The sequence below is a fragment of the Vigna unguiculata genome, chromosome 3 (assembly GCF_004118075.2).
Source record: "Vigna unguiculata cultivar IT97K-499-35 chromosome 3, ASM411807v1, whole genome shotgun sequence".
NCBI classification, from domain to species: Eukaryota; Viridiplantae; Streptophyta; class Magnoliopsida; order Fabales; family Fabaceae; genus Vigna; species Vigna unguiculata.
The window spans coordinates 59,533,177-59,557,495 of record NC_040281.1 but is presented as its reverse complement, the minus strand read 5'-3'; the positions used below and the strand labels follow the sequence as shown (position 1 = coordinate 59,557,495).

Here is a 24,319-nt window from a genome sequence, read left to right as displayed (position 1 = left end):
AATTTATCTTAACACGAAATTTATTATTTGATAGATTTATTGTGTTACTCATTATCAGAATATTTATTATTTATTCAATTTATTGTACCATTACTACTAAATTATTCTTAAACCATTCATTAATGTCTAATTTCGTAATAAAAATATATATGTTTGTATATGAGAGATAGGTTCATATCATTTCAAAATAAATTATTTTCAAAATATAAAATTGGATGAGAACTAATCGAGGAGATGCCCACTAAAAAATATTATTTTGATTTAAATTATTTATTTGTTAATTTAATGGAGAAAGCAAGGTACATAAGTGAGTTAGTATGAACTTTTATTTATTGTGATTAGTTGTATATATACAGATTGAGCAGTGCAGAAAGAAGGGAAAACAAGTGAACTGTAACGAAGATGCAAATGGCAATGAGCATGCAGCTGATACCCTTTATCTCTACTCCTCGACAAGGACAACTCATAAACCTTAATTTTTCAAACAAAAGTTCAATACTCTCTCGTTGCCTTATTCACAATTCAGACATCCAAACATCTCAGACTCAGAGACTTGTCCACCACTTCAATCCGAAGATTCCTATAGAGGAAGCCGTTACCCCCCCAACATCATGGTACACCGACCCCTCTTTCTTCCACCTTGAGCTCGATCGCGTCTTCTACAGAGGCTGGCAAGTAGTGGGTCAGTTTTATTCTGCCCAAAGATTCAACCTTTTCCCCCTTCTTTTCTTGGCTATTTTCGTTTTGCTTTCTTGACCCCTCGAGGAAAACAAATTGTAGATGTAGAATTTCAATCCGATGAATAGTTTTGATGATTGAAAAGAACAAAATGATTTTAATTTTTATGCAAACCATTATCACTGGTTGCACAAATATGAAATGTGATCCTCTCCCTTTTGGGAGTAAGACAACAAACAAACTTTCTGTTTAAGAGAAAAAGATAAGAAGTAAAGAGAAATAAGGTGAAAGTAATTTTTACATAAATCAAAAATAAAGATTTAAAGAAATTATATAAAAAAATTTACATATTAGTTTACGCATAAACTTTTTTTTTTTTTTTTCTCTTTTACAAGTCTTTACAAGTCTAAAGAAGCCATTTCAAGTTTCAATTATGTCTTCTACTTTTACCTGACTTTCTGTCCGCCAAAAGTTCTCGAGTTTCACTGAATCTTTATTACAGGATCCACGGAGCAGATAAAGGATCCCCGTGACTATTTCACTGGAAGGTTTTCTTTTCCAATCCATCTATTTTTTTCTTCAATAGAAATTCGTAGACTTGATTTCATTTTGTGGTATTTGGACATGTTAATGACAGTTTTCCGTTTGTAGCTCCATTTGGTTCTTAGTAGAGAGAAAGAATATTTAGGAGTGAGTTAATCAGTAGTGCACTGTATTCATTTTCTTTTCTTCCAAGTTTCTGAGAACGAAGTGGTGACTAAATATTGCAGACTAGGAGATGTGGAATATGTGGTCTGTCGTGATGACAGTGGCATGGTCCGTGCCTTTCACAATGTCTGTCGTCATCATGCTTCCCTTCTTGCTTATGGGAGTGGAAAGAAGTCGTGCTTTGTCTGCCCTTATCATGTGAGTTTACCAACAGTGATAAATATGCATATTAGCATACTTATTTTGATTCTCTTCTCTATAGATCCCCTCCATTTTTATATTCTGATCCTTGTGAAATTGAAGGCATAATTGTCAAGCTTTCCTTCATAGGTAATGGCTGTTACTCAGTTATCATGATCTGATACTTTCTCACAGTAGGTTTCTATTTTTACTTCTTTTCTTTGTTTTGGAAACTGAGATATGAAAATACTATGATTTCTGCAGGGGTGGACTTATGGTTTCAATGGAGCACTTCTAAAGGCCACTAGAATATCAGGAATGAAAAATTTCAATGTAAATGTATGCAGATATGTTCTATGATAAGTTAATTGTACTGTATATTTTTCCGAGGGAAAGGTCAACTGATTTCTCTGTCACCATGAAGGGTAGGACTTTGGCCTTTTACCAATCAAAGTAGCTACCTGGGGACCTTTTATTCTTCTCAATTTGGAGAAAGAGAATCGTTCTCAGAAAGAAGTTGATTGTCATAATGTGTCAAAGGAATGGCTGGGTAGCTGTTCAGAAGTACTGAGTTCCAGTGGAATCGATTCTTCACTAAGTTATGTTTGCAGGCGTGAATACACAATTGAATGCAATTGGAAGGTGTGAATTGACTATTTTTTATTCATTTTACTGGAAGTTATGTTTATTACTTGAGGTGCAGTTTCATTTTCCTAATAGTTATGTCACCAGATATTTTACCTGGTTTATGAAACTTCACTCTCACGTATAATAGGTAAACCTGTTTGCTTTATCTCACCAGTGAATTACAAGAATTTTTAAGCATCAGCTTGTTTGTATGATTCAAGGAGTTGCTAGGACTTTAGCAATTGCATGGTCTTTTTTTGCAGGTATTCTGTGATAACTACTTAGATGGTGGCTATCATGTGCCGTATGCACATAAAGGCCTTGCTTCTGGTCTTAAGATGGATTCCTATTCTATCACTGTAAGGTTCTTTACTGTCTTTAAAAAAAAATCTTTTCATTTTACATGCTATTGTACTGTAGCATGAAAATTGAGTCATGTAGATGGTTTTTTGGAACCCTTGTTACATGACTTTTCATCCTTTTCTGCAACCAGAATAAATAATTCTCTTTATCAGTCTACTAACTAAAATATGAAACTTTTGGCACTGGATTTTCATTTTGTTTTCTTTTTGTTACACATCTGATTGCTTATGTACTAAAAGGATGGTTTATGAATGAGACAACAGATGTTTGAAAAGGTTAGCATCCAGAGTTGTGAAGGTAGCTCAGAGAAAAGTGAAGAGAATTATGATCGACTTGGAAGAAAAGCTATATATGCTTTTATTTACCCAAACTTCATGATTAATAGGTGCTTGCTTTATTGTTGTTTAAGCATGGCAGATCATTTTTTAGTCATCTTATTCATTTAAAAAAGATATTTTGATACATTCAATGTATTGGTTTTGCAAATTAGCATGCTTTATAACTTGTGGTGCTTGCTGGCATTCACAGGTACGGACCTTGGATGGACACCAATCTTGTGGTTCCACTAGGACCCAACAAATGTCAAGTAATATTTGACTACTATCTTGAACGCTCTCTGAAGGTAACTCCTAGTTATGTACGCAATAATCAGATTCTACTCAAATTGGGATAAAAAAAAATAATCTTCCAATGAACCTTGTTCTGATAGTTTTTAACTACTGTTCATGGAATTAGATTTGAAGAAACTTAGCCACCGTTAGGTAATCTAGGCGGAAACACTTTGTGATTAATGAAATATTATGAAATGAGAAGTTCAGATCTTTGCCCTCATACTTTTGATGGATTTTGTGTACAAGTATAGTGAAGTCTCGAGACTTTCTTTTACACTGAAGCCTCAAGACCTTCATTAATACATTTCTACATGATAAAGGATGGAGTGTTAGTTTGTGGGTTTTAACACCACAAATCACTAGGATTAGAAAATAAATAAATAAATTCTTATTAAAATAATTGCAGTGAATTTAAAACACTGACACGTACCGCCTTCTCTTTGACTGAGCAGAATGACACAGATTTTGTAGAAAAAAGTTTACAAGATAGTGAGAAAGTGCAGGTAAAAGCATTGGTTTTGCAAGGTTGATTAGATGTTTTCCTATATTGTAATATATATCCATATTTATTTGGTGGTTGATGCGCAGATAGAAGATGTGGTGTTGTGTGAAGGTGTCCAGAAAGGTCTCCAGTCCCCAGCATATTCGGTCGGCAGATATGCCCCAACGGTTGAGCTGGCCATGCACCATTTCCATTGTCTGCTCTATGAAAACCTGACAAAGTAAACTCCTCTCTGCCACGCAAAATTATTACATGCTTGGGACTATGTACAGTGTAGTCTTGATCAATACTTACGTGACATGTAATTATTATTATTTTTTTATTTAAGAGTAAAACTTGTGCCAAATGGAAATTGATCAATATCATCTAGGTCAAGATTATAAATCTGTATTTAAACAATGAACCGGAACTATCATATAAATCTCTACAACTTTTCAAACATGAAATTATAAATCAGCGTTTGTCATACAGAAAATACACTGGTGGCAAGAAAAAATGAAGACTAGCTAAATTTCCGTATATAAGAAACCTAACTTGGTTAGAACCTACGTATAAAACAAATCCAACTTTTTTATGTGTAGAATCTCTGTACAAATTTTATATAACTTATCATCGTCGGAAGAATGTAGGTAAACCCATCAATAAATGAGACGGAGCGAAGGCAAGCTGGATTTGACTCTGTTGAGAAGCCTATTTTTTATCTCCGTTGAGACGCCTCAGATTCCGTCTTCTTAAATTTTTCAAAGCATGTTCGAACAGCGTTACTGAATTGAGCTTCAGGTACTGGTATCAGCTTTCCAACCACAGCAAGAGGCCAGCTGAGAGAATCGGGGAAGGGAAGAGGGAGCAGAGGAATAATTTCAGTTAGCATTCGCGCATGCAACATGGATTTGCATAAATGCATAATTGTCTTTCGAGTAGTACATATGCGCCCAGTATTAAAAAAAATCAAGGCTCTCTCCCAAGCATTCATCAAAGTCAATCTCCAAGAATAACTCATCGGAGAAGAAAAAAGCATATGCAAAGAGCAAGATACATTATGAATTCTAGTACGGGTGATCACCAACTGACCTGATAAATGCTATAATAACAGAAATGAGCCACAGCTTCCAATCAAGCTTGACTGTTTTAGTGAACTTTCCAAGAAATTCAATGATGACAATCTGCAAAACAGTAACCAAGTTATGGTAGCCCTACCAATATGTCATAAATAAAAGCAAACAACTGAAGACTTTAACACGACTAACTGATGTGCCGGAACACCATGCCCTCTATTGAAGTATACCCTCCAAGGGAGAGTATATAGGCTAGTTTGGGAAAGGGGTGGAGGACAATATAATGCATGTCTCAAACAGAAAGGACACTGGGCAGCTTGGAAAGAATGATGCAGCAATATCGGGGGCGGGGAATTCGAAGGGAATGGAGGGTGGTGGAGAGGGTGAACCATCCATTTAGGTATTTTTTGGGGTCAATAATTCCACGGGGAGTTTTTCTTTTACCTTTCAACATCTAAATTTTCTACTATTTCAATTGTAATCAGAATTTTGTTCTCTGCAATTTTCCTACTATCTGTGTGGTAACATCAGTATCTATTGCTAACCTGGAGCACAACAGTTGTTGCCACTATCCCCATAAAGAGGTAGTTTCTTGTGACTCCCTTGAAAATGTTGAAGCTATCTGGCTTTCGGGCATTAAATTCATTAAAGACCTGCAGATTTGGAAGGACATTTTCTTTGCCATCATTTGAATAAAATTTCAAAAGAATGTAGTGCAAATATAAGGTTACAATGAATTGGGTATGAATCCGAAACCTTCTTCGGACATCACAAGGATATAGCGGAAAATAAAAACAGAGGAATCCAACATTGACGCAAGAGTAACATGAAAATGTAAGAGAAAATGTGGTAGACTTCATTTCTGTCAATGAACGCTTCCAGTCATTCATGAAGGTCCCGAGGGCCTAGACTCTCCCTCAACAACTCCTCAATTAACTAACTCCATATCCTATTCACTCTTTATTTATATTACTCTGTCTACAGAATTCCCGACATCACCCTTTATCTTTCCTCATTTACTTCTTAATGAGTAGGTTCTTAGAGCTTCAGTCATCAAGCATAGAAAAGTATAGAAAGCGCATAGAAAAGTATAGAAATCACGCATGAGTCTAAATGGCAACACAAGGAACTCGTTCTATCCCTGGTTAGCCAAGGAGGTTGTTATTGGAATTCTTCATCTTCCATTTTTTGAGACCCAATTTTCAAATCCAATTTCGAAAACATTGCTGCCCCAGCCAATTCATCCAACATTACTTCAATCATAGAGATAGGGAATTTATATGGAACCGCCGTAATCTTAAATAGTGCCATATAATCCACACAAAAATCTCCTTCTGCAATCCTTTTTTCTTCACTAATGATATATATGATAGGGCTGGAACAAGGGACTCAATTTAGGAATGTTGGTCCCTTCAATCTTATATAGTGACAGAGTCTTTTGTATTTCCCTCATTTGTTAACGCTAAATATATTTCAGTACAAATTTAGATATTCTTCACGCTTATGAGTTTGATTGGTTCTTATTTAAATGGTCATATATGTCAAGGAAGAACTAAAAGTTGAACATTAACATTAAAAATTATAAATTTGAACATAAGGATTCAAATCACAAAAACAGACATGGCCTTTTAGGATTTTTCCATGGAATGATCAAATAAATCAATCAGTTTAATTTGATTTATGTCCCGCGAAAGTGGGGATTGATCTAATAAAATAAATTATTGTTAGTTCCTTGTGGGGGTTCTTTGAAATTGGACCTTATTTTTCTCATACCCAATACTACATCCACCCCATCTATCTAGCATAAATACAAATTTTGTGAATGGGCAGCCCTTGCAATTGAAACCTCACAGGTGCAAAGTACCAGTTTTTGGCCCCATGTTCATCTCCTACATTATCCCAATATTGTTCTATCTCTAGCATGGGGAAAACCCGAAGCTGCCACTGTTTCTTAAGCAATGAGATTACGAGATGCTCAACAGTCAACTAGAACCATGACCTCGTGACGTTGAATCGCACCCAACAGTTACCGGAGTTCTTTGAGGTGACTCCAGCAGCACCTTTTAGGTCCAATTGAACCAGCTTGCCTCCCCATTCAATGGTTTTGTTCTTCTCTCCTTGCCACTTAAATGTAATCTAATTTAGTGCACTGTAACTCTATCATCCAATCAATCTTCACGGGCCATATTTTTTTCAAATAAGGTCATTAACGGAAGTCACGAGATTCTACCTGCAACAACTCCTCTAAATCCCTTATTCGCCTCTTCATCTATAACACTGTTTTTACAATTACTCCCTCCATGCCACTCTATCTTTCCTCACTTACACCTTAATGAGTGCTCTACTATCAAAAGTCATTAGGGAAAGAATATGTCCAGTAACAATCAAGCATCACTGGAGTTACTCTATGGCAGAGGGAAGCCAAGTAAAATTGCTTTGGATCCCCGTTCATTGGCATAAACTACGTGGATTAATGTGTTTCTCCCAAAACATTAAAGTTACAGTGAACACATCACCAAAAACTATTGAAAATTAAGTAATTCCTTATCTATTATGCACTCTACACTCTTTCAAGACGTATTGGATGCTATATGGGTGCTATACACAATAAACACACTGAAAGCCATTTGAGAATATAAAGATTGTAAAAGGAAGAGCTTAATCACATATATAATAGAAAATAGAGACGCTAAACTTCCTTTGTTTTATAATTAGGTTGGTATGGAAATATTCTTTTTTAAATTTTCTATATACCTATAATTATAGTTTTTTACAATTAAGTTATAAGTATTTCTTCAGATTTCAATCTAATGAAGTGACTGGTCTTCGTTTCAACAATATTATCAACCCACCACTTTGAAAAAAAAAAAAAACTTAAATATATATTAAAGGTAGCTAACACCCACTGAAGCTTAGAGCTTTGTAAATTCCCATTAATTGCTGATGATAAGGACTTACTTGACAAAAAACAAAAGCATTGAATATCAGAGAGTTCTTCGCTTTGATTGCAGGGCGGTTGGGTTCATTCCTCAAACCCAGTAATTTCACACCTTGGAAATTAAGTATAAGCAACACAGAAACTTGATAAATTGCCTGAAAGTTTCCAAACATTACTATTCAGAGACAGCAGAAATAATATGGCATAAGTAATGCATTATATTTTTAGCATTCATCAGTTAGCTGTTTCCGGCTTGGTCCACATAAATTTAGAATCCCTGCCAGCTTCAATGCGATAGAAGTGCCATTACATGAGAAACAGAATTCACCTGTATCAGCAGATTCCTCCACATAATATTTGATACAAGCGGTTCTCTGTGCAGAAAAACAGATACTATCAATTTTATAACACAAAAACCATAAAAAAAAAAAAAAACATAGACACTACATCTGATCTTCCCATAATGGAGTTTAACAATAGGTCCATTCATTGTACACAAGGGCATTTATTTGAAATCCAAGCAAGCATGATAAATTCAGCACTCAGTAGGATCTTTATAGCTTTTGGTGATTATTTACACAGTGATTCACAAAGCCTTTTACCGCAACAATGTGTTTTTACTTACTGTATATGTACCCTGCTGTTTTGGTATTTTGTGAAGGATATATAACTTCGACCTTGTACTTTGTTCTCTTTAATTTTCTTTCTTCCATTAAAAAAATGTGAAGAACAAAAAAATTACCTTCGGCCCATTGGACGCTGATCCATTAAAGAATCAGTTGGTGGTTCAGTGGCCAAGGCCAATGCTCCAAGAGTATCCATGATAAGATTTACCCAGAGAAGCTGTTAAGAAATTAATGAAGGACTAGTTCATAAGGATGGCCTTCTGATTCTAAATAAATGAGGGAACACCAAGCAGTTAGTGATAAACAGAAAACAAACCTGTACTGTATTTAGTGGGATGTCGCCTGTGGAAAATGCAGCAACAACATTTATAGCAAGTGCTGCTATATTGACTGTAAGCTGAAACTGGATAAATTTCTGAATATTTGCATATACAGACCGCCCCCATTTGACAACCTGAATTGGCGAGAGATATTGAAAGGTGGTACACTTATGATTCAAACATCTATTCTTAATCAGCTTACACGAAATAACGAGGCTGTGGAATGCACCTTAATACTAAAAATCTCTCACAACAGCATGAAAAAATCATAACTATGCATTTCAATTAGTGCCAGAAACAGTCCTACAAGAGGGAGGCCTTAAGTATGCATCATTCAGTAAGAATACTTCCGACATTTCTCAAATAAGAAATGAGGACTAACCTTCACAACTGAAGCAAAATTGTCATCTAAAATAATGATATCAGAGCTCTCTTTAGCAACTTCTGTTCCTTGAATACCCATTGAAAGACCAATATCGGCCTAAAAATAAAAGATAGAGTCACAAACACAACTATGAAAACAAAAATTAGATTATATAATTTTAACAAAAAATGTGCCTCAACAATTTTGGCAACAGTTATACTCATATTGTATCACTATAATTACTGCCATCATCTTAACATGTATCTAAGATAAAAGTATAAGCATATGCCCCAAAAACATAAGAAATGCCTTTCAAACCTCATGTAGTGCGGGAGCATCGTTTGTTCCATCTCCAGTTACAGCCACAACATGCCCCTTCCTCCTCAATGCTTGCACAAGCAAAAGCTTGTCATTAGGAGATGACCGTCCCATAACCTATAACATAAATAGACACTTAATCTTATTGACCAAACAGTTACATCACTAAGGCTGTTATAGTTGTTGGATTCTACCAATATGCTGTCAACAATTTGTTCTCTCCCTTGATCTGTCAATGCACGAAAAGTTTTTCCTTCAATGATGATTGGTTCTGTTGCTTCAGATATTGAACCAAGAATTCCACATTCCACAGCTATTGCTTTTGCAGTTTTAACGTTGTCACCAGTGACCATTTTTACCTGGGATTAAAGAACCAACGAAGCAAATTAGTTCTTCCTATAAGGAGAAAACTACACATGCCTTGCATACTCCATTTCTTAACCTAAACAGTGTTCATTTTGCAGGATAGGGAAGTTCAGATGAACCTATAATAGAAAAATTGGCCAACTGATTGTTATCATATCAAAAACAACGATATAGTTTTAAATATTAAAATAAAGACAAAAAAAAGGGAATTGTATATCTGGATTAGGTCGGCAGTTCACTAGTAGCATATCTGTGGTCTTACAGAATTAAAACTTCGATTGTCAAAATGAAGACATTATTGGATAGGTGATAGCAATTATGAGAGATGATCCTGAAGAAATTCGACCAATTGGTAAGGAACACTAAGAAAGTTCAGGAACTCTTGAAGGATTATGCCTAAGTCAGAACCCCATATTTTCCTAGAGAATGTAGCGCAGCCTAAGGCCCCTGATACCACCCAAGGTTCCTTCATATGAGGAATCCAAGCATATTAGACAATCAAAACTGTAGAACATATATCATGCTTACTAACTCTTATTGTGAGAAACAGAACATTGACTGATAATAGAAATATCAAGAGGAGCATGCAAAACTCCATAAGCCAAGGTAATAGTGACATGACGATCCTCTGGTGAAACCGTTTGGGGTTTCAATTTTCACAAAACTCATGAGGAGCAGCTTTGATAAAAAGGAGGTGTGACTTGACTATCCTCTTGTGAAACTGTTTGGAAGTTTTAACTTTCAGAAGATTCACGCGGATAGCTTTGACAAAATGAAGAGTTAAATGCCACTGAATTTAGGGCACGTTTGGGTAAATAGCTTAAATAAGCATGTATTTAAGAAAATCTTATCAAGTGAGAGCTTAATCATTAGCTTGACTGTGAAGCTTGCAAAAATAAGCTAAAAAGAACTTATTTTACACATTTCTCTATGAAGCTTATTGAAATAAGCTCTTATAAACTCCCCTTTAGAATAGATTATTTTTGAAGAAAACTTATGAAGTTCGGACATGCCTCACAAATGTTGTGTCCCTATGACATGTACGACACACATATCGGTGAAGTGTCTAATTTGGAAGATTTTTTTTTTTCTTTTGTTTCTTACATAATTTTGACATGGTTTCAACACAATGTTAATGAGAACCTATGAAGCATGGATACTATATATGTATCGGATACGATACGTATTCAATACATCGATATGTTTATTTTGAAAATAAAATAGGATACGATACGTGACAGATACGTGATATATGAATATCGAAAAGTGTACAATAATTCTTAAAAGCATAATAAATATATGGTTGCTTGTGTGAATCCAAATTAAAATCATATGTACTAAAGTCTTCAACATAAAAAATATAAATTATTGTCATCATAAAAGTACCACTACAAGAAAACTCTTAAATGATGACTAATTTTAGTAACAAAGATATGTTAGAGACCAATCTCCTAGTTAGAGATGATTATTTTGGTAGTCAAAACCTTGGTAGCTAATGTTAGTAACCAATTTATAAACCAATATATAATAAAAACTATTTTAGTTATCAATTTAGAGATAAATTATAATTTTTTGAACTATTTTAGTTGCTAATAATGTTTAGTTTATAAATTGGTACCTAAATTGGTTACCATAATGACTAATTATTTTGTCACTAAAATTGATCATTATTCAAATGTTTTCTTTTAGTCTACTACGACTTTATAAATTAGATACTTCATTGATAAGTATCGATAAAGTAACCAAAAGTATAGGACAAGGATACGTGTCGTACACGGATACATGACCCAAATTAAAGTATCGGTGCATCATAGATGAGAATAGAGACGTGACCCAAATTTATCTTGTTATATTCTCAAGTTTAGTGTGTTTTGTATTATTTTGTATTTTAGTTGTTTTATGTTTATTTTACCTTTAATCTCTATTTTGAGTGTGTTAAATAAGTTAATAATGAATCGCGGCCACCGCTACAAAGTCAGAAATCAAAATTAGCTGCAGAGCAACAAAGCACCTGGCGGTGGAAAAGGGTCGCTAGGAGGTCGCCAGGTGCTGGCGGTAGAGGACTGCTACCCGGCAGTGACTCTCTAGATTTGACTCTCTAGATTTGCCTATTTTGTTGTTTTATTGATAGCACTTGGCGGTGTTGAGATGGCACCAAGCGGTGACGACGTTGACAGGTCAAAAAAGGGTATTTAAACATGTTTCTCACAAGGATTTGGGGGATTCCTCATTTGGCACGATAGAAAAACACTTTTGGGTGCTTGAAGAGCCTCTTGCAGGTTGCTAGGAGTGTTGGGAAGCTCTCCCACTCCTCCTTGGGTTTTCTCCTCCATTCATGGTGATTTTCCCCGTTTGGGATAAGAGAGGAAGATGGGTTGCGAATTGGAGATGGAGATGCGAATGGGAGGCACAATTGGAGCATAGAGCAGTTGCCAAGAACCTTGAGAGAGGGCTTGCATCTTCTCCTTGGTTTTCATCTCTTCCCTTTCTCTTCTATTTGTAAACCCTAAGTTCTCCACCATGAAGAGATAAACCTTGTTGTGGAGATTAGATATAATGAAGATATTTCTCAATTATTTTTGTGTTGTTACTATACATATGTTTTTTCCATTTCAATGTTAGTATTGGATTTCTATGCTTAATGCTTGCTTTGGTTTGGCCATCCATGCATGATTTGTGGTTCTTGAGGTGTTGGAAAATGTCTTTTGAACCTAGAATTGAAATTGAATACCTAATGGAACTTGTATCTAGGGATAAAACTTAATTCATTAGTAATCTTAAGACTCTTGAACTTCATGCATGATTGCTTGTTGATGATCCAAGGAATTGGACTTTGATGAGTTATCATAGGCTCAAAGTCACTAAAAATAAGATTTGAGTAATCCTGTAAGTTGATTTTTGACATGAATATGGAATTGAGATGTTTGTGAATGAATGAGAATGAAGTGAATAAAATCTAATATTGATAATTGTAAATACTCTATGTTAACTTTCTTGTTACACACCAACTGTTTGATAAAATACCAAAAAGAGTTTCTTTGTGCTTTTGTGATCTTTGTTATCTACTTGAGTTATGAATTGTGAGAGTTGTCATGTGTTGTACAAATCCCTATGGAGAGAATGATATTTATTACTTGCTATATGCAACTGATGCACTTGCCATTTTTCACTACCATTTTCTAAAAACCATAAATTTGTAAACTTATTTCATAAATTTCTATTATAATTATAGAATCTAGTAGAAACACATGCCCAATGCACATGTGTCCTCTTTTTTTAGTATAGATAATTAATTTAATTATAAAAGATAAATTTAAATAGATAATGATTTAAAAGAATAAAATGATAAACTAATTATTTTAATTTAAAAGATAATTAAATTTAAATTTGCGGCTATTTAAAATGTAAAAATGAAAATGTAACTATTTTAGTTTAAAATAATAGTTCCTGAAAGGGTAAAATTAGAAAGAAAATGTGTACACGAAAAAAGAGAATCCCTTTTATATATAACTATAGATAAGGAACAACTATTATATGATCACTACTTTTAACTTTTAGGATATTAGATAGATGAATTAAATTCATTTTTGTATTAGGTGACGATATGTTTAGATTATTATATTTGACTCACCTTATTTATATATGATTTTGAGTATATAAACATTGGCTATTAAATTAAATAATTCATTTAATATATAGATCCATGTCCCTGTGTCCTAAATTTTGGAGACTACATGTGTTGAAGTATTTGTGTCCTATTGTGTCTAGTGTCTATGTTAGTATTTGTGCTACATATGTAAAAATTAAATAGTGTGCTACATAGGTAAAAACTAAATAGTTTTCACAGAATTTATCCTGAGTAATGAATTTTATTTTTCCTAAAATAAATCATTCTCTCTATAAAAGTCATCGGTGGGTGAAACATTGGCCACTTACCAGCACAAATAGAGTCCTATAACATTTTATAACTGTTAAAATGACTTAAGCCACTTAATGAAACAAAATGACTTTCAACATCAAAAGCATGTATAGACATACCTTAACCCCGGCCTTTTGGCAAAGCTGCACTGCATCTCTGACCCCAGGTCGACAAGGATCCTGCATTTCGATGCAAAATTGGCATAAAACAAATTGTAAGAACATACTAAAAGGTAGAAGTCAACGTGTAGAAGTCATGCAATAAAGTGTAGGCCCTTTAAGAATGACTATAGACTCTAAACAAGATATACCAGATAAAGAATGACAAATTGAGCAAATTATAGATTATAGTGGTACTGTCATTCAACACAAAACTAAAGAAAAAATGTGAGTAATAACATATAAGTCAAGAATACAATCAGGATGTTATAATACTGGAAACAAAACAAATATGACAGTGCATTATGACTGAAGGGTATTTACTTGGAAGAATAAGGGGAGGACAGACAAAATATCTAGTTTTGACAGTTACAAAAGTTAGTAAGAAAAATACATAAGGGAATGCAAGGGACGAGGATCGTTCTGTGAAGATAAGATTAATGAACTCAGCAGTAGCTCTATTGTGAAAGGGGAAACCCATGAAAGGAGAATTTCTCCTTTTTCATGAAGTTTCATATATCAATAACAGCTCCTTTCCATTCTTTCTTTCATTCTATCTGTCCACTCTCTCATTTGTGGGTTCGCAACTCCATGATAATCTAATTTCTAGTGGAAATATTACCTTCAGGCCAATAATAGCCAATAAAGAAAGATCATCCTCTGGTAATGACCAGTGAGCAAGTTCTTCACCAGTTGGAACATTCTCCATTTCAAATGATCTAAATGCAATGGCAATACAGCGTAGACTATCAGCAGCCATATCTTCAATAGCCTTTTTAAAATATGACATCTGCGAGACAGGAATGTTTTACTTAAGAACATTATAAAAATCAGTCAAAAAGCAAGTATCAAATGGCATCCAACAGTTCATCTAATAGTTGTATTAGCTGTCGTTTCATTAGTGTATGAAAGATAGGGAAAAGACAGAAGACAGAATAGGAAAACTTAGCAAAAAATGGTAATCAGATAAGGTTTCCAAAAGAGAATTTTGATTGGGAGGAATAATCAATGCCTTTGCTTAACTACGGATCTAAATATTTAACCATTTACTCAAACCTTCTCTTCATCCATCTCCATCAACTGATCATTAACATCAATATATCCTGTACAGCATGCAAGGACTATCTCAGCGGCACCTTTCCAATGTATATGGATTTCAGAGTTGGGCTGCGTGAAAGTAAAAAAATTATTAGCAATAGTGGTCTGGATGAAAATCAACATATAGGTATCTCACCATATAATATATTAGCTCCCAAATAACATATCAGTTTAGAACAGAAGCAAAAGATTTACATATTTGAATTAAAATGCCAATAAATTATTACCCTCTGTATTGCAACTCCTCCTCGCTTTCTGTCTGAATTAAATGGGAAGACATGGATAATTGATGATCTGACAGAATCAAAAGGCATCCCAAGCTGAAATTTGATCTAAGAGTTAACTAGTTGTAATTGCATAAAGGTCATTAAAATGAAGCCCAAATTTAAAGTTTCAAAACAGACCTTTATTCCCCACTCTAAAATTGCCCTTTCCGTTGGTGATCCAGAAATTTCAACATCATTACCACCCTGTTACAAATATAATTATTCAAAAATTAGAAGAAGCACTCAATTATGAAATTATTATTGGGGGGGAGCTGAACAAAGTAAAACCTTTCTATCATACCTGGGGGACATAAACACTTCCATTAGTGTTCAGCACAACACCTTCAAACAGCAAAGTGCGTAGCATAGGAGACAACTGGTCTAATTTATCATGAGGAGTGATCTTCCCCCCACCAATGCAAGCCTCAACCACAGTCATCTATATCAGAATTTTGGAGAAATTAAAATTTGCTGGACACTTTATTATTTTCATCATAAACTACTTCGAAATATTCACCCAAAATATATAGCCACTGGTCAACCTTCACAAACACCATACTTTATAGCCTATTCTTGTTCGTTAAAGTTATTCTTAAGTCCTAATCGTACATGTTGATATGTTTCCTACTTGATATAAGCTGGGAAACAGATACGCCACAATAAATTAAAATATTGCAACAAGTGCTCTCCAGCAAGTATAAGTTACTTAGAATAAATATTATAAAAAAGGTTTAAACACTGAATAACAACTAACCTTATTCATAGTCAATGTTCCAGTCTTATCACTGCAGATGGTTGTGGCTGACCCCATTGTCTCACAGGCAGAGAGCCTCCTCACCTGCAAATCAATGTGTTATATCATACATCATTTTCAAATAGATACGCCAAAATTCAATAGTACAAACAAAAATTGGCATACCAAAGCTTTATCTGCCATCATTTTTTCATCGAGTAGGCAAGTCTGTAAAATAGTTGATGGGAAACAGTGTTAGTAGAGACAAATAAGATTCACTGAGAGAGAGACAGAGTAACACCTCATTGAATACGAAAGAGCACATTGAAAATCTAAAATGGATAGAACAGAGATAATGAAAGCCATCATATAATGATAAGAAAATAATAGTAAAATTAAAAAGAAAAAAACCTTAAGATAGAAAAATATCAGATTAAACAGAAAATCTACATTGGACCAATAATTGGTACAATCATTAAAAGAACTAAAGATAAAATCTATAAATCATATTAAAGAACTTTTCATGTTACCACATATCCATCAAAACTAGGTAAAACTGAGATAAAAATTAAGAAACTTACGTTAACGTAACTGCTAAAGGCAACCCTTCAGGCACTGCAACCACTACAATGGTGACCTACATATTCAACCCATTACAATCACCTTATAGTTATCAACATTAAATTCTGTGAAAGGATGTGAATATTTATCTTTAAATGGATCATATACGATCAGCCATTTTGGTAATTCTCAATGCACATACCGCAATAGTGAATATCTTGATTACTCCATCAATAGCACCACCTACTTTGGTTTTGCCCGCTATAAATTGAACACTTCCATCTGGGTTTCTAGTATGCCCAGAGAAATACCTGTGTTTACAGGTTGCCATTTCAGGGACATGTAAAAAATATGAAAAAGTTCAAAAGTTAAAACTAAGATAAAGTGCAAACTATCCACTTAAACTTTGACCGTTTGGCAAATAATCCTACCCTTTCACAGTCGACAATTAACATGCTATAACTTTCAATACATGGAAAATAACAAATTTCAATAATTGACTCAATAAATAGAAAATTTACCGCACTTCCAATTTTTGACAGTTATCCAAAAGAGTTAGCAGAGAAGAAGCCACACATTGTTATTTTAAGTAGGTTAATTTGAAATTCCAAGAATGTTAACATCAAAACAAAAACCAAAGGTCTATTTGATAAAGGGACAGCGTTACAAAAAATCAGCTTAGACTAAAATAGATTTAGATCATAGAAAGAAACATAGAAACCTGGCCAGTAGCACTATCAGAACAATAACAGCCACAGAGAGTCCAACAATACCAATTAAGGTAGCGAGACCATTTAAGCGTACCTACATTGAGAGCTTTATATAGGTAAACATAATATTGGAAGCAGGAACTAAAAACAAACTGCATGTCAAAAAGGGACCTGCAAAGGAGTTTCTTCACCATTGTCTTCTGAAATGCTAGCCATCAGAAGCCCCCATTCAGTATTAATACCAACAGCCGTTACCTGAGGAAGGAAAGCAACCAACAAAAAGAAACATCAGAAAAAAAAAAATCGTTAATCAATCATAAAGTAGATGGACTAAAACTAAAAAAGAATAAATAATTAAATTTAATATATTGAATTATTGAAAGAAGTTCAGTACAATCTAATCCATATTTCACCAATCTAATTTCCCTTTGCCTGTTGTTTTCAAAAATCAAACAGTGGCAAGAATCCCTTCCTGACCAGTATGATCATTTCAGAGTGACTTCTCCAGAAGAAAAAAATGAAAAATTTACTTACAGATCCAACTAGAAAAAGCTTCCACCATTTTGGTTAAACACCATTTTAGTCTATGGAAGATTTGAATTAATTATTGGACCTTAAAAGATGAAAATGTCAATCAATTTAGTTCTTCTAATTGATGTAAATAAAAGACTAAATGATCCATTTTTCATTTTTCAAGGACTGGTATGGTCCACCTCAAACCTTTCAAAGACCAAAATGGTGTTTTACATGTTTTTCGGGCCCTTGGGACAATTCCAATCTAAGCTATAGGGGTTAAGGTTCACCTTTGGGTTATTTATTAATTATATCAACAACCCCCTTTGGGTTCACCTTTTGTAAATAAAATCAAGACAGGACAATTGCAAAATATAGAAGGGAAAACGAAAGTCCAGAATTTACCAGCATAGTTCCATTGCCATCTGCAACTTTACATCCAGAGATCAGAAAAGGATCATTAGAATTTTTTTGGACCTGAAAAAAATTATTATCCACTTAGGAAAAGTGAGCAGTAATTAAACTTATTCTCCACAAGATAGAAATAAACACTAACAATTTTGCTCTCCCCGGTCATACTTGATTCATCAATTGCAAGAGAGTAACCAGAGATCAAAACTCCATCAGCGGGGACCTAGAAAACATCAGTTAAGAACTAAATAACAAGAAATGAACTATTAGGTTAGGTGTGAGATTATGAAAAAATGGGAAATGAAATACCTGGTCACCAATGTTAAGGGGTATAATATCACCAACAACAACATCGTAAATGGAGATCTCAACTCTTCTACCATCTCGAATGACCTTCTCAAGCACAAATCAAATCACAAATTTAAAGATATATGATGATGATGATGATAACAATAGTAATAATAATAAAGTATATCTAAGCCAGGAATGTACCTCCAAATGAATGTTTCTCTTGTGCTCATTTAGATCTTGAAACTGAAGAGACTGCTTATAATCACTTATAGCTACAAAAGAGGAGAAACAAACAAGGATATTTTGCCCATCAAAGGAGAATATTATAGCTATTACGGTAAACAGCTATAACAGATAACAAAGTTGATGATGGACTTATGTCTACAGCAAATGGATTTATATAAAATTGAAAATTCAGAGGCGGAATCTTAATGCTTTAATGCATTATCAACTATACAGAGACAATATTAATACCTGTAACAAGAATAACAAGAACAACTGCAAAAGCAATGCTTCCCCCATCATACCATCCTTCCTGGATGCCCTGAAACAATTAATTCTGAAGATGAACCTAATTCTTAGCATTAACAAAAGTATACTCCTAATACCGAATTATGCAAGAATGAAATGAGAAATGAAAAAGGAGCACTAAAGGCACTAAAGGTCAAAAGAATTTATTGTTGGTAATAGATTAGTCAAATAAAAAGCAGATGAGCCTGGTGTATAGATGCTATCATGGTACTGGTATAAGAGCTATAAAGCTAACAGAAGGGTTGTACACCAGAAATCAATATAGAGATTGAACAAAAAGGAAACGAAAATTATCTAGCATGCAACTGACACTATCAAAGAATACCAATAAGGAAGCATTACAATGAAACGGGCAATATGACAACACACAGTGGGAGGATTAATTTTTGTCTGCGGGCTGAGTTAGTAAAGGGGGAAACTACAGTAATCAGTGACTGAAAGTACAGGACATTAATATTTCCATGCATTTTTTTAATGAAAAACAGTGTAAGTTTGGAATCAGACTGTCTACTTACCTAAAAAGACAAACTACCAAAACTTTATCATCACATAAAGCATAGAATTGTTTCACAACTTTTGATATGATCATGAAGGGTTCAATATAATTTTAGGTTCTCTTTGTTATTTTTATTATGTTTTTAGTTAAGTGGTTGAATGGTCACATGGGAAGATAAAAGATCACAATAAGGTAAATACTGATGAGAAAACAGAAGGAGAATCATTCAAATATGCAGTTTGGAGAAAGTTATTAACATCACACTCAAAAAAAATAAGGTGAGTGATAAGTCAAGGAGTCGAATGCCGCAGGTTCCCCAATAAGATCAAATTTGGGTACTTATAACTCCATTTCATAAAGTTCTTACAAAGAAAAAACTTAATTTTCTTTCAGAATTCATAATCTCCCTCATTGCATTACAAGTACATCCTTTTACAGACTAAATTATGTAAGACTCTCTAAATTTCACTTTAATTTCCAGTACGTGACCTTTAATTTCCACTAGTAATTAACTTCTTGTGGTTCTTTTGTCTTCTAATGTGACCATTCAACCACTTAATAAAAAAAACATAATAAAAATTACAAAGAAAACAAAAATTATATCAGCCCCCTCAAGATCATATCAACTTTCTCAACCAATCTCACCTCAGATTTTATCCCCAGTGCTAATGAAGCCATTGCAGCTACCATTAGAATAATCAATGTCAAATCCTTGCAAGCATCCCACATAAACGTCTAAGGCAACAAAAACAACATCAGTACAATAACCCTCCAATAAAAAGAGGTGTTTTCAAATGATTAATGTGCACAAAATGTACCAAAAAACTTCTTCCAGACTTTCGAGGGTAGTTGTTGGAACCAAAGGCGTTCCTCCGTATTACCAAGTCAGCATCATCACCTCGAATCCCCTTCTCTAAATTGGTTTTCAATAAATTTGATAACCCTACAACCTTATAAAGTGATTCAGAAGAATCAAGTGAAAATGATGACTCTAATAAATATAATTACATATTTAAGCAAATCATTCTTATTACACTTACCCCTTCACATTCCCGCAGAGTAGTAGTGTCTCTGTCCCTTGAAATTGAAGAAAGTTGTTCTTGTCCAATTGAAAATTCTCCAGTTTCGCTTAAATGAGGTTTTATAGTTCCAAGTCCTATCAGTTAAAAGTACCGAGTATTGATATTGGAAGGAAAATAGTGTCTACAATTTTAGTATACCAGGGTAAACTCGCTGTAAATGATTTAACAAAGATCTAGGGAGCATCAAGCATCAGCAGCATATCAAAGCATTTTCAACTTTGGTATTTAAGTTTACAATTTAAGATAATATTATAAACACCTTTTATCATTGTGAAATAGGATAGAACTACAATCCCCAAATGATAAATATGTCCAAGGCTTGATAATCACAAAAAATAATTGGATATATCATGGAAGCAGTTTAGAATTAAGGTATTAATACACACTTTCTATAATAATAAATTGGCAAGACCATTAAAAATCTCTGTAATAGTAATTTTTAAACATTACCTATGCTGAAAACTAACATGCAAATAATGTATAGCAACAAAACAATATAAAAGAGAATGGACAAGTCATAAAACTACAATTGACATGCTAAAGGGAGTTGATCTGCTAAAAGGATAATTGGTTCACCTTAAAAAACATGTCAGACACAATACTTAGAATGATTATCAGTTAAAACCAGATATGTCAAAAACATTATAGTACTTAACTACTAAGCTAGAAGTTTTTCAGACACATGTAGCGACTGGAATGAATATTAGGTCATTAACGTTAACAGGGCTTATCAAGGGAGATCAGTTATACCAGACAAATTATTTCAGACTTTTTCCATACTGATATGCAGCCAATCAGGTGATAGTACACCAGACTATAGCAACCTTTCTTTATGACCAAAAGTAGTACAAAGGTACAAAAGAAACCTATTGATTTTGTTCACAAACTACTAGAACAGGCAACCTTCATGGTCAAACAGACTGAAGATGCAGATTAGCAGAACAAGAAATCAAAGCAAATGATACACAAGATAAGTAAAAACATTGAGAGTAAATTTTATAAGTTGCAGAACAATAATGAAATATATTTACAACAAAAGTGTTTCTAACAATATAGGAGACAGGAGTAAGTTCTAAATTGGAAAACTACTATGAATTACTAGTGTACTACAATTTTTACACATAATAGTGAAAACAATCTAGTGACTCACCATTCAATTGCCCAGCTTCTTTGAATCGATATGCAGCCTAACAGAGTCAATTAGTTAATTAGTATACTTAACACATGTAACATGAGAAATAATAAAGAAAGTCAATTGAAGAATCAAACTTGAATGGCGCGTGTATGCACTATAACAATTCTTAATACTCTCTTCTTTTCTTCTTCTTTCTTTAAGTCCAAGGTGTAACGAAATCGACGAGAAGCATTGAGTACTAGTGCTGCTTGCTGAAACACCAAAGGAATATTTGTCTCGTCATTGAACAAAACATTGTGTGTCCCAAAGATAAAAATTAAATGCATGTCAAAAATAGTCATATACAAGTAGAAATTGATGCTAACACGGTTATTATAAAATAGAACTCTGATACTGCAGAAATAGTGAAAAAAGGTGGCTTCAAGTCCCTGGTGCAAGATCAAGAAAATGCGATGTATTGTGTCTCGAGCCATTGTAAATACAATATATCTTGAATATTCAAACCAGCATGAAAAAGACAATCATTAAGAGCCTATTACGACAAAACTACCAGAATTGTAGTGATAGTAATACTTATTATCTTGTCACAAACAAAACTTTTTCCCCACGTGAAAATGTTAAACCCTTCTATTAATTGAATGATTTCTTTACCTCCTGCAACATCTGAAAATTTCAAATGCCAGAAGAATTGAAAATTAACTTTAAAGATTCCATTAAATATCACCGTGCTTTTGTCCCATTAATAAAACTTATATTTATCCATCTATATTTTGCAATGGGCAAAAATATAGAAACCCAGCAATTTGCATTAGTCTTTTGGAGTCCAAATTTATTACCCTAACAGAATCTCAAATCCCTAAATCTAATCCAAGTCTTCTTAAACTCACCACCTTAGCAAAAATTAGAATTTGGGAAACACAAGGAAGGCATTTCAGATCAAAATGAATTAAACCAAAATTTTCAGAAACTGGCTCCCAATAAGGGCATAAGCACTTTATCCTTCGATAACCTTTACAAGAAACATAAGGACTGATCCCAATGTAGCTTCCAAATTGACTATTGTCCTCATTATCTAGCGACCAGCAAACAAGGGATCAAATTTGTCTTCAACCATAACTGTCAAAATAATTACACAAATATGCCCTCCCTCTTTGACTCCATACATATCAATGGTTGTTGATAAAAATTTGAAATGGATGCAATATAATCTTCAATCAAAATATTATGCTACCAAGCACAGCTGGAGTTCCTGCAAATCAAAGACTCAAAGCAGGCCTTTTTGCCTCTCAAGTACTTTTTCCCAAACTTATGAGGTGAGGTTAAACCCTCACAACGGACGTTCTCTAGAAAGATTAAGAACTGAGCTTTTTGATATTGCTGTTTGTAGATAATAAGAATCCTGGACTGCCGCTGGTAGTCCTGACAATACCTCAAATATGTTATTTCCAAGTACAGAAAGCTATTCAAAGTAATACTTCCAATGAAACACTTTGGAATACAGTGTTTTGGAAGAGATTCACAAGATGTTCAAAATAATACTGAAGATCCCAAAACTGTGCTAATTGGAATGGGTACTGTGTTGTCTTCAATACTCTAATAATCCACTACAGATCTGTTGTTAGATATGCTGAGTCTTTGGCAACAAAAATTCAATCAGTTCCTAGTCTTTATGCTAATATTGTATATTTTATCAGTCTTCTCCTTAGAAAGAACCTTGTTTAGTCTCATAATTCAAAACACTATAATTTTGGACCTCTTAATAAACGGGTATATCTATAAGAAATATCTATAAGAAACAGGTTGTATAAACTTGTCCTAAACCCCACAACAGAAAAGTTACTCCGGTTTGACAGCATTTGAGTACTAATGCTAAACTGGTACATGTTCAAATATTTGCGTCAATGACTACAGGTAGGTGCATGAATGCTAAAATATTGTACTAGCAGGGGAAATTTAAATGAAATAAAATTCAAATTTATATTGCAAAAACCAATCAGTCAGCACATGGACTTGGTATCTTTTAAGCCATTTACTATCCACTTATCTTTCAAACATGTCTTCTAGAAACCATACTGTCGATCCAGTATTCCCACAGCCCCTGATCTCACTTCATTTAAGGAATGGATATTTTCATGTGAGTTCAAGAGACCCTAAACAACACCCCAGATAAGGCCCTATATTCTCCATGTCTTTCTCTCTCTCTTCACATGGCCCTAACACATGAAAGAAAGAGGATTCATTCCCCTTCTGCGGCTCTTAATATAGGTTTTGTTGACTATTAAAATGATGGGAAGTACTCTCTCTCCCTCCCTATATCTCTTTATGTTTGCGTCATCTAGAGTTTGTTTAAAAAAAAAATAATAAGCACCTCTAAAGGAGAAACATAAGCATTAAAAATGAAATGAGTTTCTCTAGAACTAAAATAACTCATGCTTAAGCAAATCTGTAAAAAATCTTTCATATTAATTTTTCTATCTGATGAATTTTAATTCATATGTAAATTAACTTTAGTTTATGGAGAAGCTTATTTCATCCTTTCTTCTAATTTTCTTTTCCTAAAAGCGTTTATAGGGACATTGAACCAAACATGTTCACAGTAAAGTTTGGCAAAATATATTGGCTCAACAAGCGAATCCCTGCCACCCATGTAGGGGACGGCACCCAAAATCCCAGAAGACAATACATCAATAGCATGCTAGGGAAACCAACAAATGCCCAACCCCTACAAGATTATTGGACAGGTCAAAACCGCAAATAGT

The 24,319-nt window shown here is 34.0% G+C and overlaps 2 protein-coding genes across 4 annotated transcripts in view; one reads left to right on the top strand and one right to left on the bottom strand.

Moving 5' to 3' along the window:
- Window positions 1-341: 341 nt before the first annotated feature.
- On the top strand, window positions 342-4,015 carry LOC114175893 (choline monooxygenase, chloroplastic). 3 transcript variants are annotated; one of them, XM_028060739.1, is made up of 10 exons: window positions 342-682; window positions 1,181-1,226; window positions 1,449-1,584; window positions 1,831-1,899; window positions 1,996-2,208; window positions 2,457-2,552; window positions 2,820-2,941; window positions 3,085-3,178; window positions 3,620-3,670; window positions 3,756-4,015. In XM_028060739.1, the coding sequence occupies exons 1-10, from the start codon at window positions 403-405 to the stop codon at window positions 3,891-3,893; spliced, it is 1,245 nt and encodes a 414-aa protein (XP_027916540.1). In that variant the 5' UTR covers window positions 342-402; the 3' UTR covers window positions 3,894-4,015. The 3 variants fall into 3 exon arrangements, with proteins under 3 accessions (XP_027916540.1, XP_027916539.1, XP_027916542.1); XM_028060738.1 differs by having other exon boundaries at window positions 343-682; window positions 1,831-1,905; XM_028060741.1 differs by lacking the exons at window positions 3,620-3,670; window positions 3,756-4,015 and adding an exon at window positions 3,419-3,583 and having other exon boundaries at window positions 343-682; window positions 1,831-1,905.
- A 42-nt stretch (window positions 4,016-4,057) lies between these two features.
- The window catches only part of LOC114175892 (calcium-transporting ATPase 8, plasma membrane-type-like), a 28,580-nt gene continuing 8,318 nt past the window's right edge, over window positions 4,058-24,319 (bottom strand). The window contains 33 exon segments of the mRNA XM_028060737.1: window positions 4,058-4,487; window positions 4,741-4,832; window positions 5,270-5,377; window positions 7,683-7,817; window positions 7,991-8,036; window positions 8,405-8,505; window positions 8,605-8,742; window positions 8,991-9,089; window positions 9,291-9,407; window positions 9,485-9,649; window positions 13,695-13,754; window positions 14,356-14,523; window positions 14,790-14,900; window positions 15,059-15,151; window positions 15,236-15,301; window positions 15,399-15,536; window positions 15,852-15,935; window positions 16,017-16,042; window positions 16,045-16,058; window positions 16,412-16,467; window positions 16,594-16,702; window positions 17,113-17,195; window positions 17,273-17,356; window positions 18,020-18,091; window positions 18,171-18,248; window positions 18,335-18,418; window positions 18,518-18,588; window positions 18,791-18,860; window positions 19,989-20,078; window positions 20,162-20,293; window positions 20,384-20,499; window positions 21,576-21,612; window positions 21,695-21,811. Of these exon segments, the coding sequence (XP_027916538.1) occupies window positions 4,367-4,487; window positions 4,741-4,832; window positions 5,270-5,377; window positions 7,683-7,817; window positions 7,991-8,036; window positions 8,405-8,505; window positions 8,605-8,742; window positions 8,991-9,089; window positions 9,291-9,407; window positions 9,485-9,649; window positions 13,695-13,754; window positions 14,356-14,523; window positions 14,790-14,900; window positions 15,059-15,151; window positions 15,236-15,301; window positions 15,399-15,536; window positions 15,852-15,935; window positions 16,017-16,042; window positions 16,045-16,058; window positions 16,412-16,467; window positions 16,594-16,702; window positions 17,113-17,195; window positions 17,273-17,356; window positions 18,020-18,091; window positions 18,171-18,248; window positions 18,335-18,418; window positions 18,518-18,588; window positions 18,791-18,860; window positions 19,989-20,078; window positions 20,162-20,293; window positions 20,384-20,499; window positions 21,576-21,612; window positions 21,695-21,811 (3,081 nt within the window). The 3' untranslated portion in view covers window positions 4,058-4,366.

Excerpts from the sequence above, each read along its gene's own strand:
- LOC114175893 (XM_028060738.1), top strand. The coding sequence starts at position 403 with ATGCAAATGGCAATGAGCATGCAGCTGATACCCTTTATCTCTACTCCT. Across the intron at positions 1,906-1,995 it reads TGAAAAATTTCAATGTAAAT|GACTTTGGCCTTTTACCAAT; the intron begins GTATGCAGATAT and ends CATGAAGGGTAG. Across the intron at positions 3,671-3,755 it reads AAGATAGTGAGAAAGTGCAG|ATAGAAGATGTGGTGTTGTG; the intron begins GTAAAAGCATTG and ends GTTGATGCGCAG.